General features: G+C 36.8%; 1 protein-coding gene across 1 annotated transcript in view; it reads right to left on the minus strand.

Annotated features, from left to right (window-relative positions):
* Window positions 1-228: 228 nt before the first annotated feature.
* The window catches only part of LOC110105720 (peroxisome biogenesis protein 5), a 107,418-nt gene continuing 91,063 nt past the window's right edge, over window positions 229-16,583 (minus strand). The window contains exons 13-15 of the mRNA XM_020835323.2: window positions 6,765-6,830; window positions 807-901; window positions 229-700 (exon numbers count right to left, since the gene is read on the minus strand). Coding sequence (XP_020690982.1) covers window positions 622-700; window positions 807-901; window positions 6,765-6,830 — 240 coding nt within the window. The 3' untranslated portion in view covers window positions 229-621. The remainder of the gene's footprint in view (window positions 701-806; window positions 902-6,764; window positions 6,831-16,583) is intronic.

The raw sequence follows: 16,583 nt of genomic DNA on the forward strand, positions 1-16,583 counted from the left end.
CAATTTGGATTTTTTTGCTTCAAGTTAAACATATTGAAAACAGTGAAATATATCAGATCTATCATTTGGCTATATATAATACTAACATTAATTTGAACTAAGCAAAGCTTCTCAAAATCTCTAATAAAATATAATGATTTTATTTTTCTGAAAAATAAGTGAAAACAAATAATTTTCTAAAACATGCTTTTTACTAAAAGTTTTTTCTTCTACATGTAACAAATACTGTGCTGAAAAATAAAGAAATGGAATTATCTAGCTGTAAATAAATATTAATGTGATTTATACTGCAATTTTTTGAGACCACATTAAACAGTTTCATGTGCTTATTTGATACAATTGAGCCAAGCCCACTAAAGGCTAAAATTAACTTATATGCTCAAGAATGCACATGGCTGGATGATGAAACAGCTCCAAGTTCAATTAAAGCCACTGCAACTCCATGCTTACTGTGGCCAGATAGATAATGAGAGTCCTGGCTTAATGATGATCACTCTGTGCTATCAGAAATCATCGTCGCTGAATTCAGTAGAATCAAAAGGGCACAAAATGAGGTTTCTTTTAACACATCAGCAGATTCTCTTAATAAGCAGGATGTCTTGCAAGTTGAGATTGGACAAATCACAATGGAAACTCCTTCTGTAGAGCATCAAGATTTCGCGTATTGCAAGCTTCCAACATGTCGGTGCGAGATGCAAACCTGCAAAGTGAATAATGTCCTATTGTCATAAAACTATAAGCAGTTTGATCTGAAAAAAGAGAATTGCACATTGTAAGTGGGCAGATATTACTAGTGTTATCAGTACCTAAGAGAAACACTCAAGTATTGCCAAGCATTATCAGCCTTAGGATTCATTGAGAGAGCTCTCACATAGTACCGAATCGATTCTTCGTATCGGCCCTGTACTCAAGTAAACAAAAGAAAAAAGCAAAGCAAATCAATACAATCTTTTTGGCATTATCTCACTTTTGAGGCGATTTGAACGTTTGAACTAATCTCTGGAGGGCACAATCAATTATCATTCGATCACTTGCAGTTACTGGCCCTTTCAGCACTGTTATTGGGAAAATAAAACATTTCCTACAGGCCATTGAAGAATTGGAGTCGAGTCCGGGAATTTAAATATAATTAAGGCAGTTTGTGGCTTTGATAAGAATTGGAAGTCACGACTAATGATTTTCAGCCCTTTTTCATTAGCCTTATCTCAAAATCTCACCATCTAAACAGACTAACGAAACACAATCCTTTCATTTCTCAGAAGCACCAGAATCGAGATATCGACAGTTTGAACTAAGCCAGTTCTGTACTAAACTTGTTTAAATTAAACCGATTTTCTAGTATAAATTTTCAGCACAATTAACTCATCCTACAATTCAAACATTCACTAGGAAGTATAATAAGTTGAATGATGCCTTGGCAGGTGAAGAATTTATGGCAAAATCAACATCGATGTCATCTTTTTATCTCTAGAAAAGAGAAACCAGAAATATGCAAATGTAAAAGACACGGTTGGATGGAAGATTGTGGAGAGAAATGTAAGTAAACAACTGCAGAAAAAAAGAAAGTAAAAAAATAGTATAGTAAGAACTATTTTTAACAAACAGCCATTTTATTCCAAGTATTTTAAAAAAATATGTAGTCCTCAATCAAAACAGTTTTTTTTTTCTTTTAAATGAAGATGACCAAACTATCCATGATGATTTTCCTCACCACCACCATCCACAATGGACTTTCACGGCCCCACTCCCTCGCTTCCACCCCACTTAACTTACTCCTCCCCCACCCCTAATCAGCAATGATAGTTCCTCGCAGTAGTTCACTGCGACCATCAGGATAGCAAAGGGTCATTTGGATATCTCATCACCAATTGGAGGTGATGCCTTATGGCTGCAACACAGTTTTTACAGGTAGGAGCAAGAAGCAGTTCATGAGAAGAAAGGAGAAGGGAGGGGAAGAAGATAAGCGCTTTCCAATCAAGCATAACATCTCAATATTGCACTTGAATAATTATCATTGAACCATATAAATGACATGCCAGAATAATGGTGCTTTCCTATCAAGCTTAATGAGAAAACATGTTGAACAGCTCAAGATTCTACAATAATAATACTCGTTTAACTATATAAAAGAACAATCCAGAATAATTTTCAAAACCTCAAAATAATAATATTAATATTAATAATATTAATAATAATAACCAACCTTAAATGTAAATTTACTAGTTCATATGCCATAAATATGCTCAACAAGTAGCTTGATAAAAGCTCATTAACAAGTTCGTATATAAATCAAATAACTTCTAGTATAAGCTCATTCAAATAGATTAGGATAGAATGTTAAGTATAAATTTGTTTTTTTGTAGTTGATTATGGTATAATTCCTTTTTTATGGCTATTCTGAGAGGGCATTGTGATTTGAAAATTTTATAGAAGCTATTGTATTTTAACTTGGTTATCGTTATACAGAGTTATGGACTTGTAATGGCGATAGATGATTTCATGTGTTGTAATAGTTATGCGGTTTTTCTTTGCTTTTGTCACGCTGCTCAAGCATTTTACTTGTCTCATAATGGTGATGTATGCTTGTTTATTGTTTATAACATGAGGCTTATATATGGCTCGTCGTATAGAGTTCTGGACTTGTAATGGCTACAAGATTGCATGTGTCGTAATAGTTGTGTTTTTCTTTACTGTTCTCATGCTATTTAAGAATTTTACTTTCGTTAGAACGGTTAAGAATGTTTGTTTGATATTTAGAACGTCAAAGATCATGTATGGAGGGTCATTTATATTTGCCGTCATTTTTTTTTTCATGAATTTGAAAAAATAGATTGTTTTCCCTTTGTGTTCAGAACTACAGATTTTTTATAGAGAGCATAAGCTTTGTCCAGATATGGAACTGCATTATGCTTGGTAAATTTTAAAATAAAGAAAAGGTCAGGCTGTTTTTGTTGCATTGCCATTAGTTATAGAATTTGAAAGATGTGCTCAAAAGTCATTTAATTAATATGAGCAGATTTTTAAAGCTTGTATATTCAACAAACCTAACTCAAATAGGCACATACACGCATACCTTTGCACATAAAGTGCATGATATTGGAACAATACATTGGTAAAATTAGATTTTAATTGATCAATATGTCAGACAATCAACATTTCTTAATAAATGACAAAATTATTATGAAAAATAACTTGAACTCTATCCTAATTTTACTATGGTCTGGCTCAAAATCTATTTGGATCCACTCAAATTTAAATATTAGAAAAAATAAAAGTGATAGGAGGGAAATATTAAACGCGTTGACCTCTTGTAAACACTACAAACCGCATCCAGATAATAAACTTGTGGTTCATTTATACTATGTATCAAATATAAATAAACATATTATAATTCTGAACAATCAAAGATCAATTTCAAGCGAAGTATCTTGCTTGAAACTCTATGCAAACAAACTTTAACACTGTCATTGCCAGATCTCAAGATTTGGATGAGAAAAGTGGAGGGTTGCACAAGGTAGTCGACAGCTAGGATAAAATTTGTCGAATAATCATGACATAAATCCTTTAATACATTGTGTTAATGCTAGGGTGTTCTCTGAAAGCAACGTGCTGTATGACCTAAATACAATGAGAAATGTGCAAGGGCTGCTGCATTGGTGCCCGGGTGCAGTGTTAAATAGAAAACAGTCCCTACATCATGGACAGATGTGGGCAAAGAAGCAAATGCATGAAACTAGGGATATGTATGCAGGAACTATTACTTGTGTTCAAACAAAAGGTGGTTTGACCAAATATTTTCCTATTTCAATTGGATTACATCAAGGATCAGCCTTAAGCCTTTATCTTTTTGCTTTAGTCATGGATGCTCTTACTAGACATTTGCAAGAGGATGTACCATGATGTATGTTTTTTGCTGATGATATTATTCTTTGTGATAGGACTAGAGACGGAGTTGAAGGTAAACTCGAATTATGGAGATAAACCTTAGAGTCTAAAGGTTTTCATTTGAGCAGATCTAAAACTAAATACATGGAATATAATTTTAGTAGTAATCAATCTAATGGGGCTTCGGTGAATTTGAGCAATCAAGTCACTAATAAGTGTACTTATTTCAAATATCTTGAGTATATTGTTCAGAGTGAGGTGAAATAGATGGGGATATTATTAGTAGAATTTAAGTTGGATGGTTGAAGTGGAGAATTGCTTAGGTTTGTTGTGTGATAGAAAAGTAACACTAAAACTTAAGGGAAATTTTATAAGATGGTGGTGAGACCTGCAATGCTTTATGGCGCAGAATGTTGGCCATTAAAAGAGAAGCATAATACTAAGTGTTGCTTAGATAAGGATGCTCAGATTGATGAGTGGATTTAGTCTTAGAGACATGATATGAAACGAGCATATTCGTGCAAAGGTTGGAGTTGCTCCAATAATAAATAAGATTAGAGAGAGTCGCCATAGATGGTTTGGTTATGTAAAACGGCGGCCTTCTGATGATTGTTAGGAGAGTAGATGTATTAGATTTGACCTATGTTAAGAAATGTAAATGTAAACCTAAAAAGACTTGGTCAAAAGATATTAGAAATGACATTTCTTTATTAGATTTAAAGGAGAATTTGACTCTTAACAAGACATAATGGAGAAAAAGGATTCATGTAACCAACCCCACGTAGTCGAATAAACGCTTGATTGTGGGCTCTGAAAATTCGGCTCTGGCCTCCGCCCGCTTCTGTTTGTTTTTATCTTCTAGCGAGGGAGTTTTAATGGAATTAAGTTCTGGGATAAATTTTGGAAGGCAGATGGATTTGTAAATAAGACGCTACCCAGAGATTTCACCCTCATTTTGCGAGGACATTTTGATCTGAGTTCTAGTTTCCTATAGGTGCAAGCCCCTATAGTTAATTACCCCTCCCGATAATGAGAGAGAACTTTCGATTAAGGCTAGTCATCAATCAGATACGTAGAGATGCGTATTATCTGGCATATAGTAGCAGCATGAATTTGGATTTGGGAATTGGGTTTGGATTTGAGAAATTTGGGTTGAAATATTTGGGAAGTTTGATATTTAAAATAAAAAATTTCACCATCTCATACTTAAAGCGGATGGTGGGGGAATGGATGATAGACCCGATCAAGATCCCATGGTTCCGTCGTCCCGGGCCATCGTGGTCCTTGGTCTACTTAGTCAAAAGAGGTAGTCGACCCAACCTGATAGAAGGATCCTTATAGGCAGCCATGGGTTGCTTCATCCAAAGGAACCTTGTAGACTTGGGATGAATGTTTGTCTAAGGGGACAACTTTGAATCCACCTTAGCTAACAAAGGGCTTTGTGCCCTATCGATCATATTCTATTGATTCATATCTCAAGGATTTGATGCCACTAAGGAGCGTATTGACTCTGGCTATAACCGATATTTCGTGGTGCCATTTGCCGGCAAAACCACTCGGTTCAGAGGGCCCCGGGTCATAACCGTTTATCTTACGGTGCCATTTGGCGGCAAAACTGCAGGTTAGAGGACATGTACCACGTCCTTATTGGCAGGAGATTGTTTGAGAATGGATCCTAGTGATATTTTCGACTAGGCATTAGCTTTATATGAGCTGAAGTTATATTTCATATTTGTACACCTCAGCAAACTATTGCAAAGGGTGGATGGATTTTGCTTTAAGCATTGAAAACGACATTTACGCGCCGGTCTCCCTCCCTACAACGCTACGTGAGCGCGCAGGGGGTTTTCCAGCCAGTCGCAAGCATCGAGAATAGGATTTTAGGACAAAAATTTGAGTTTAGAAATTATACCTTCAGGGTCGGCAAACCAGCGATGGAGGGCATAGAAACCGAGGCAGGAGAAGGCATGTATATATTTATTTTTTTACCATAATAATAATAATAATCATAATCAGTATTATTATTATGATATCATTACTATTATATTTAATAATAATAATAATAATAATAATAATAATAATAATAATAATAATAATAATAATAATAATAATAATAATAATAATAATAATAATAATAATAATAATAACCATCTTGCTTCCGACCAAAATGTCGTGACTTCCCGTCCGACCGGAAGAGAAAGTTGTCGAAAGGAGCAAAGTCGTTGAGCCACGAAGGAGGAGGTGAGAGCGAGAGGAAAAGATCCATGAGGCCGGAGGCCTCATTTCCTCTTGATATTTAACGATGCGAATGCATCGTGTGTGCGACGTGGGGAGAGCGTCGCGGTCGTGTACGCGACGTGCCACGTGGGAGAGGCAAAGAGTAGGTGAGATATTTGATTTCTTTTCTTCTTTTTTTTTGTTCTCGGTACAGCAGGTCAATATTGTTGTTGTTGTTTTAGTATTCTTATTAGAGTTCCGAATAAAATTTTGAGTATTTTTCTCCAACTTCCAAACACAACCATCTCCACCACAGTCAGCCAAATCATGTCACTAATATTAATTGAGAGAAGATCTGGCAAGTTTTATTATTTTCAGTTTTGTTGAAAGATAAATTTGACAATAAGATTGTTAAAAAAAGATGAGACTGATTTGAGAAGGCAAGAGCAGAGAGGAGCAGATGCAACATCAGCATTAGCCCTATCCCACCAGAAGGGGTAGAGAACGAACTTAAAAAAGCAAAACCTGAATTAACAAGGAATGCAACTCGTCACAGGAATGAAGAACAAATAAGAATAGGACCTGAACAGTTGACGATGATCAACAAAGCATAAAAAATAATTTTAAGAAAAAAGAACACATATTAGCCATAAGAAACAAACCTGATTGGCAAAACTTATGCCCATATTAGCCCAAGCACGAACATAGTTAGGTTTCAAGTCAAGTGCCTAAAAACAAAAAAGAAAGGGAGAGATAAAAAGAGGGAAAGTAATTCATTATAATATAAAGAATAATAAAGAAAACAGGTTACGTTCTTCCACACGTTATAGGATGAAACAAGACTAAATCATGCAATCAACTAAAATAACTAAAAAAAGTAAGCTCGTCGCAATCATAAATTTTAAATGCAAAGGTGCAGCTATATATGTTTCTGTAATACTTGGCAAACAAAATCAAAGAATTTAAGGAAATTTTCCATCAAAATATGTGTTGTAGAAGTTCATGATATTGTAAAAAAGATTAATTTTCTTAAGCACTCAAAATAAACATTTTGAAGGAATATTTCTATAAAACAACCCTCTCAGACAACTCAGATATCTTTCCATGGCTGTGGGTGCAACAAAATTAGCAGAAATTCATTAACAATAAATTCAGAACTTCACATAACAGTTAAATCATATCTAGCGTTCTCATTGCAGAGTTCTCAAGCTTCACCTTTTGTACAATCTGTTCAATGTAGCATAGCTTATCATAAATATTTCTGATTTGTTTTATATTCAGCTTCATTAATTATCAAGCCTCTCCATTGACAGAAAATGAAAGAAAATTATCCAAACGGTGGATAGCATAAGATGTAAAAATCTCAATTTGAACTTTTTCCCTTGAACTTTAATCGGTAAACAAGGCTTTATCGAGAGCATGGTTTTCAGATTATCTTCACTAGTTTAGTTGTGGACAGAAAATTCCAACCGATTTTCCAGCTTGGATGGACTGAAGAGGAAAATATGACACTCGCAGGCATCTGCAACAATAGTTAAGGTTTATATAGAAGAGGGATTTCTAGTTGGATATTAGAACGCTTAGAGAGTAGGCTGTTTGAGCAGAAGAGTATAACAGGCTGGAGGGAACAGATGAAAGATTTTGGTGAAAACTTGAATTACATCAAATGTTGTTCGTTAACATGTAACAATAAGGATTTTTCCTTAAATATTTATACTCCATCAAGGTGAGAAGAAATGGTGATTATTATTACATGCTAGAAAATTTACAGCAACAGACTATATATTTTAGATCTTAGCTTTAGACAAAAAATCCAACATGCACAGATAAAAGTCATAAGAGATCAGAATTTTTTACATGAAAAACTTAAGAATGGGAAAAAACATGGAGCTTAGCCCAATTGCAATAATCCACTAAATATTGAAAGATACAAGAATATTCTCTTTATCACAATTGAAGGAGATGGGATTAAACATGATTGAGTACAATAATATGATTCCCTTTGTATGGATTACAAAAATAAAAAATCCACAAGCAAAAAATTAAAACCCAACGATAGAGTTATATTAATAGTCAAATGATGATAGTTGGATGACAGAAGTTTGAAAATGATGACAATAATTATTGATGGTGGTCATGGGAGATGATCGCTACAGTTACTATAGAGTTCTTTGGCTCTTTTAGCTCTTGAATCTTCCTCTATGTAAAGAATGATGCCCTATTTATAGCCTTTTTGAGAGGGGAATTTTAATAAATTTGGCTATAAATTAAAACACTTCATTGTACGGTCCATATCGATCCCCTTGATCATTAATAATTTATCAAATCTTTGACTGCCTTAATGATGTCAGAATCGAATGGTCTTGGGCTCATTATATTAGTCTCGCCGAGCCATTTTATTTGACTATAAGCACAAAATATACGGACTAATTGTGTCACGACTCAACCAAAAGGCTTGAATTAACGAGGCAAAAAATGTTGGTCAGACGATTGATTATATTTTACTATTTCCAACGCTGAAAGAGCCACTAAAACCTTAAAATTTTAAAGTAAAAATGTCATAAATACCTTTCTCTTGGTGTGTCGCGTCTACGATAAATGTTCTCTCATATTCTACTCTTTAAATTAATTGAATAATACTTCTAAATGTTTTGCAAATAAAAAATAAGTGTCAACTTAGTGAGCATATCAAGCTTCTAAATTACAATAATACAAGACATTGGAATGTTGGCTCAAGAAAAATGGCATGAATGCACGAATCCCGCTTTGCAGCCGTAGGATTCCATTTCCCTTAAGTCAGATTATAGTTAACCAGATTTCCCCTGAGGGTAGAGTCAGGGTTTAAAGATCTGGGAGTAAGTATTCTTATGAGTGCAAGCACTCATAGTTAATTACCCCTCTTACTACGTAAGAGAGAACTCTCGATTAAGGATGAATAAATTTTAGGTAATTTTAGTCTCAATAGTGGGGCAAATGGAGGTAAACCCGATCAAGATTCCATGGTTTCGTCGTCCCGGGTATATCGTAGATTTCAGTCTACCAACACTAACAATCATTGATCATAGTGTCCAGAGAATCTGATTAGCAGCCATGGGTTGCCTCCTCTCAGGGATCCCGAATAGACTGAAGTGGTTAGGTGTGCATTTTAGTTTGATTTAATTTGGGTTGGGGCTTATGGCTTCCTTAGAAGTTGCCCGTTCTAGGGGTGTAAGTGAACCGAACTGGCTCGAACTTGACTCGTTAACGAGCTCGTGAGTCGAGCTTATAGAGCTTCGAGCTCGAGCCTATAATCGATCTTGAATGATTAACGAGCTCGAGTTCGAGCTCAATCCAAGTCGACTCAAAATCTTATCAAGCTACTCGATTATATTATATATATATATATATTATATAATACATATAACAGAGGAGGGGCGGAAGAAGCCTGATCGGGCTAGGGCTAGTCATGCACGGGTGCACATCGGAGATCCTTGATCGGCGACGGACCAGTTGGCGTCGGCTCGGGTGGGGTTGGTGGCGAGTCAGGCCGGCGACTTTAGCGTCGGCAAGAAGAGACGGAGACTAGGCGTCGGGCTCGGTTTGCTTGCGGCTTTAGGGCATGACGGCTGTCCGATTGGAGTCGAGCCGGTGAGTTGATGATTAAGAAGTAGGCGTCAAAGGGCTTCGGTAGTGCAGAGGAGGCGACGTTCTTCTTCAGTGACGGTCGGGTGCAGGTGTCGGAGAGATCGAGTGGTAAGTTCCTTTGCCTTGCTTGCGATTTTCTTCCAATTCTGTGAGCGTATGTGTGCATTCGTTTCTTTCGGTTCTCATCGCGTGAGAACTGAATGAGAGAGGGTTTTATGTCGTGAGAGGGGCGACGGTTTGCGATCGTGGGCGGTTTGAGCAGTTACCTATTTTTGAACGAACAGTTGCTTCGTTTTGGCGATAATCATCATGAGGTGGGACCGGCAGATGCATGTATATCGTTTTCTGACAGTTAGAGGTCAACATCTCGGACCTTAGATCTCATCAAATTTGTTTTTTGTTCGGATAATCCTCCATCAGAAGATTCTTCTTCTTGGAGCTCCAAAATTTCTTTTTTTTAAACAATATTTCAACATGGTTAAGCTCTATGCTTAGCTTTATTCCAAAAAAACAAAGCTTTTAAAGAGCGTTGAAAATTTTTATTCAAACTTTCATCAGCATTACCTCCAGCAGGTTTATTCCAAGAAAACCAAATCACAGAATGTGAGGCCGGATATGATAGCCATACATCTTCAAATCTCAGATTATTTCTTCTGTAAATAATAGGAGAAAAGATTTTCAGCATAATGAGATGATGGTTCGATGCAACTCTTGCTAAATGCCTTACCACCGCCACCTTCAAGGAATTTAAGGCTGTACAGTTTAGAATGCACTGATCCAACCTTTCTAAGATACGGGCATTACCCGTCTTATTATTACACCATGTATATTTAGGACCAATAAATTTAATATCATGGAAATCACAATTTCTCATGAAGGAATACATTTCTTTAGCTCCTTGTGACAAAACAAACTTTTTTCCACCCTTTTTATCATCTTGGGATAAAATGCAATTAAAATCTCCACCCATGACCAATGGAAGTTTTGAGGATGATAAGGTCTCCAATTTATTCCATAGTATTCTTCTTTCACAGCTTTCAGTGCTTCCATAGATTGTAGCTATCACCCAAGTGCCTTTGTTAGCAATGTTCAGTTCTCCCAATACAAGCTGTTTAGATGCTTCCATGACAGAAAATACAGTCAAATCCGATCTCCAACATACCATTATGCCACCAGATAATCCTCTTGATGGGAATAAAAAGAAATCCCATCTATCTCCTATAAATCTTTTGAATTCCAAAGGATCTATAGAAGAGATTTTGGTCTCAAGAAGATCCACAAAAATTGCACCATTGTCATTCACAGTTTCCTTCAAGTAATGGGAGGCCTCAGCTTTCCTAGCCCCCCTACAATTCCAAAAAATTAATGAGCTCATTTTGGATCAGGAGTGGGTAAATGCCCACAGCCTCTCCTCTTGGTCAGATCACCCTTCCTGTTTTTTGATGGTAAGCTAATATTGCCCAAGGACTTCAATTCCTTTTGTAATTTGAATTTGGTCACATTAAGACTTGAAGCAGATACAATGGTGGGAGAAGTAGCATCTTCAATTACTCCTCTGTCTTCTTTATCATTTTTGTCAATCCTGATTTCTATATTATCTTTATCCAATTCTTTGTTATCAGTAATCAAACTGTCATCTTCATCAATCAAACAAAGAACTTTAAACATATTATCCTTATCACATAAGACAGATTCACGAATAACTTCTATCTGATTAACAGATGTTGAATAGTTAGCAGCTTCAGGAATTACATCAGAAAGCTGATTTTCAGCAGGATTGACAAAATTATCTTTGTTAGAGGTACTTACAGGTTCCAAACCATTAGTACAATCCACAGGCTTATCAGTACGAAAGGCCAACTCCTCTAATGTTTTCAACCGCATTTCCTTCACATTCGCCTCCTGATCAACATCAATTTCCCCCTCTTCCAGATTGTTTTTATCAGCATAAGAATCCAGTTTTACGGGATCTTCATTATTCTGAATTCCAGAATTTGCAACAGCTGCATCACCAATTTTTCCCTTACTTATGTAAACCTGTTTCCTTGCAATCTTCACATTTTTCTTCAGTTGGGTTGGTCTTCTATTATTCTTTCTGTTCACCATTATCCATGGGCCATAAGTAGAATAATTGTCTACCTCTAGATAGCCATCCACATCCTTTACAGATTTAGCACTTCCACCATCAGCATTTTTTTCCTTATCCACTGAACATTTCTGTTTACAGCTTTCTTTTACATGTCCTACCAATCGACATTCATAACAAAAAGTTGATATCTTCTCATATTCAACTCTTTGAAAAAATCTCCCCGATATACTTTCCACCCAAACTCCTAATGGAAGACATTGGTCCAGCTTAACCCTCACACAAACTCTAGCAAATTCCCTCTTCCCCCATTGGAACATATTTCCATCCATCATTAGAGGTTTGCCTACCATAGAAGCTATTCTTGCCACATTAATTTTGTCCCAACATTGCAAGGGTAAATGAGGTAATCTGATTCAAATAGGATAGGTCACTCCTTTCATAGATAAAGTAGAAAATTCAGGAGTCCATCTCTTCATACCTACAATATGACCATTCACAAACCACGGTCCTCCTGTCAGAACTCCTTCCACCATTTCATTAGAACTAAAAGAACATAGAAACCATCCTCTACCAAGGGTAGTGAAATGGAAGTTCCCAAATAACTTCCATTGACGCCTCACTTCCCATGCTACCAAATGAGACGGAATTTCCTTCCCAAACACCTTGATAACCAATGAGTTCCTCAATCTATTTGAGTTCGAAATTTCTATATCATCCCTCAACTTAACAGCTTTGCCATCTTCTGATAATATCAGATCTTCCTCCTTAAAATCCAATTTGATATAAGGCTTCCTCTTCCAAGGATTTCCATCTTCCTCCTGCTCAACCCTTTTAGGCATTAAAGTGTTCACTTATCCGCAGCATTTCCTTCACCAAGACCCGGATTTTCATTGAAATGAGAATTTTTGTCAAGAGTATTATGAGAATTCGCATTTATCACACTGTGTACAGGGATTGCATTTGAATTCCCAAACCTATTAACAAAAATTTTCATTTCAGATGAAGAAGCCAAAGGAATGTTAAAATCCAAATCTGGAATAATCTGAACAGAGCGCGGAGTAACAACTTCTGTTTCATCAGCAATGCCCTTACCTTTGCCTTCCACATATGTAATCTTCTTAGGTAACTCCCCATTGTTCTCCTTGATCACGAGAGGACCTCTCAAGTTCCTATTCACCCCATTCATCTTCTTCAGGACAGAACCGATAACGTTTCAATTCTCATCATTCACAAATTGATTCTTTATTCCTCCTCTAGCATTATCACTCTCCACCACCGCCGTAGATGGCCGGTGGCCTTCCATAAAGTCTCCCCCGCCAATTCCGTGAAGGGCAGAATACAAACTGGGAAGAAGAAAATTTGAAAAAAGACAACTTTCTCTCTCTAGAATTCCTGAAGCTTCTCTCTCTACAGAACCGTACACACTTCTCTCTCTACCGAACCGTTCACACTTCTCTCTCTTCCGAACCGTTCACACTTCTCTCTATAATACGATTGACTTAATAGGGTTATTAGAAGGCTAATGTTTTATGCATTAAACCATCTAAGGCGAGACTCTCTTTAATTTTATCCGCCACTAGAGCTACTAAAACATTTTCACATATATACTCATTTCTAAGTGTAAAGCTACTCATCCACGTGAGCATTCTCATCTTTACAGAACTTAAATTTTGTGCTTCTCTTTTAATGGATAACATTCTACGTCACAAACTATTGTTGGTCTGACCACCATCTTATAAAATTTTCCCTTAAGTGTGAGGGGTTCTTTTCTATCACACAACAGACCCGGTGTTCTCCACCACTTCAACCATCCAACTCGAATTCTACTAATAGTATCTCTATCTATTTCACCACCGCTTTGAATAATAGACCTGAGATATCTGAAATGTGGACTTTATTTTATGACTTGATCACCTAATGCCCTATGTTGCACCGATACGGATACGACGATACGGATACGACACGATACGGATACGGGACACGCCAATTCTTAAAAATACAGGATACGAATACGGCGCGGATACGGCATTATAATATATAAATAATACATAAAAATTAATAAAGTAATCAAAGTGTAATATTTGAAATGACAAAAAAATTGAAATAAAAGTAAGCATTAAATATTGAAATGTCTAGTACAATAACAAAAACAAGAAGATAAATTGCCCAACACATGAAATTTCAACTATTCAATAAAAGGAATGATAGGATTAGCTTCTTCAGTGGTTTGTCTTTGAGTTTCTATATCATCTTCAATAAATATCATAGCTTCTAATTCAGGCTCATCAAGTGAAAGATTAGCAATTTCTAATATTCCCATATCCTCAAGAGATTCAAATCCATCTCCAGCAACATCCCACATCCTGTTGTCTCCTTCCATATAAGTTGGAGTTTTCCTTGAGAGAAGTCGAAGGTTTGTATGCACGTAAACTAAATCTTCAGCCCGTTGTGGAGTAATTTTATTTCTCTTCATTGATTGGATGAATGAGTATGTGCTCCAATTTCTTTCACAACAGGATGAGGATGAAACTTGAATAAGCAATTTTATGGCGATTGTTTGAAGTAGAGGTGCTGAAGCTCCATGTATAATCCACCACATTTTCGGATCAATTCTCCACCTATCACGCAATGACTCTTGGTCACCAAAGTCCTCTAAATAACCAAAAAATTTAGCAAGCTTAATGTTGACACTTCTTCTCTCCTCCTCATTTGGAAAATAACGCTTCAAACATGTCTTCCTCATATTTGAAATTTCTAAATCTTGTGGATAACTCTCTGTTACAGCTATGAAGTTGATAAGTGATCTTCTTTGTGGATCTGTCCACCCATCACAAACCAAAGTAACATAACAATTCCATTTTGTCACTAATACACTATTACCCTTGAAGAGCATTTTGTTAGTTTTTTTGATTCTCAACGATCCACCATTATTGAGGCAAACCGAGTATTCAGCACTGCAAGCATCTTTAATTAGGAGAAATCAGTGGTTGAACATAGAGTGAAGTCTCGATGATGATTCAAATAAAATCTAATATATAATGCATCTCCAACAATCACTGTGATCCATGACATTCCTATATTGATTCATTGCCTCCGTATTCTTAGCTGCACAAATATTCTTCAAAAGCAAAGATTAAGCGTATGCACAACACATGATGTCCAGAAAATTGAGGATATGCTTGCTCTAGCAAGTAGACCCGCAGCTCTACAAAAACAGATGCATTATCAGTAATGACCTGATGACTTTGAAGGCCCCACCATCATGAAACTTCTTTTGGATTAAATTAAAATGAGAACTTATCCTTGGTATCGGTCCTTACAGTTTAACAGCTTTGATATAACATGGATAGCTCTCTGTTACAGCCATTGGAAGTTTGATAAGTGTGTCTTCTTTGGATCTGTCCACCCATCACAAACAAATAACTCCTTTTTCCTTCTAACCCCTCTTGTAGGCTCGAGAACTTCTCCATATTGTCCTCTCTCTTTGCAACAACTTCGTTCTATTGCATATATCTGGTGGCACGTATCCTGCCAAGACTTGTTATTGCATGCATATTAAAGACATTTTTTAATGTGATTCCTGCTAAGGTTAAAAGGAAGTCTAGCTGAAGTTAATAAATATCTAGCATATTTCACCCGTTAGTTGTTCTCTCATTCTTGTAAAATTAAATGCTTTTCCAAAGCCTATCTAAACTATGTTCTTCTTTTTTTTTGTTCAAATCTCTCCATTCGAAAAGGTCCTTTTTACAGTACTGTCTCACATCTAATTGAAGAAAGATGATGAAGGATATGAAGCATGAGTGCTGGAAGTGAGAAATGTTTTGGAAGCTCTTTTTACTCCTTTGCTCAGGTTCACTGATTTTTTTTTGTAATTCAGCCATTTGTGATGAGCTTATCTTCGGGCAAACTTTGATTCCATGACCACTAATCTTCAAAATGAGGTTTTCACTCTATAATATGATCCTTTGTTATGTTGCATTACAAAATTGCATTTGAATGCAATATTGCCTCCCCTTCTGATGTTTTACCTATTTTTGTAACATAACCCCATTAAAGTTGTTATGACTCAATATTAATTTATGATGGACCATCATCAGAACCAATTCCTGCCCACTAGGAGCTCATTACCTAACAAGGAATCTATAATAAAACATATGAATTTGAAACATGAAAAAATTTAAGTGAAGTGTAAGAATGTTGCGACTCTGCGGGGGTCCAAGGGGGCGCTGCCCCCTGGCGGGTTCGACCTGCATGTTTTAGCTTCTCGATGCCGCTTGGTACCATTCGGTACCCCTCCAATACCAAGCAATACCGAGCGGTAACCGAGTAATAACCAAGTTCAGTACCGAGCGACAAGGAGTTCCAATACCGAGCAGTCGAGTTCCTAATACCGAGCAGTACTGAGTTCCAATACCGCTCGGTACCGAGTAGTACCGAGCAATACCGAGTTCCAACCGAGCGGTACCGGAGTTCAATACCGAGCAGTACTAAGTTCTCAATACCGCTGGTACCGATAGTACCGAGCAATACCGAGTTCCAATACCGAGCGGACCAGTTCCAATACCGAGCAGTACTAAGTTCCAATACCACTCAGTACCGATTAGTACTGAGCAATACGCAGTTCCCAATACCGAGCGGTACCCGAGTTCCAATCCGAGCGTACCGAGTCCAAAGCCGCCCCCCCCCGTCGGTACCGAGGTATATGACAATAACCGAGTTCATAACGTTCGGTACCAACGGTACAATTTGATACCGACCTATGAATTAA

The sequence above is a fragment of the Dendrobium catenatum genome, unplaced genomic scaffold, assembly GCF_001605985.2.
Source record: "Dendrobium catenatum unplaced genomic scaffold, ASM160598v2 fragScaff_scaffold_955, whole genome shotgun sequence".
NCBI lineage: Eukaryota > Viridiplantae > Streptophyta > Magnoliopsida > Asparagales > Orchidaceae > Dendrobium > Dendrobium catenatum.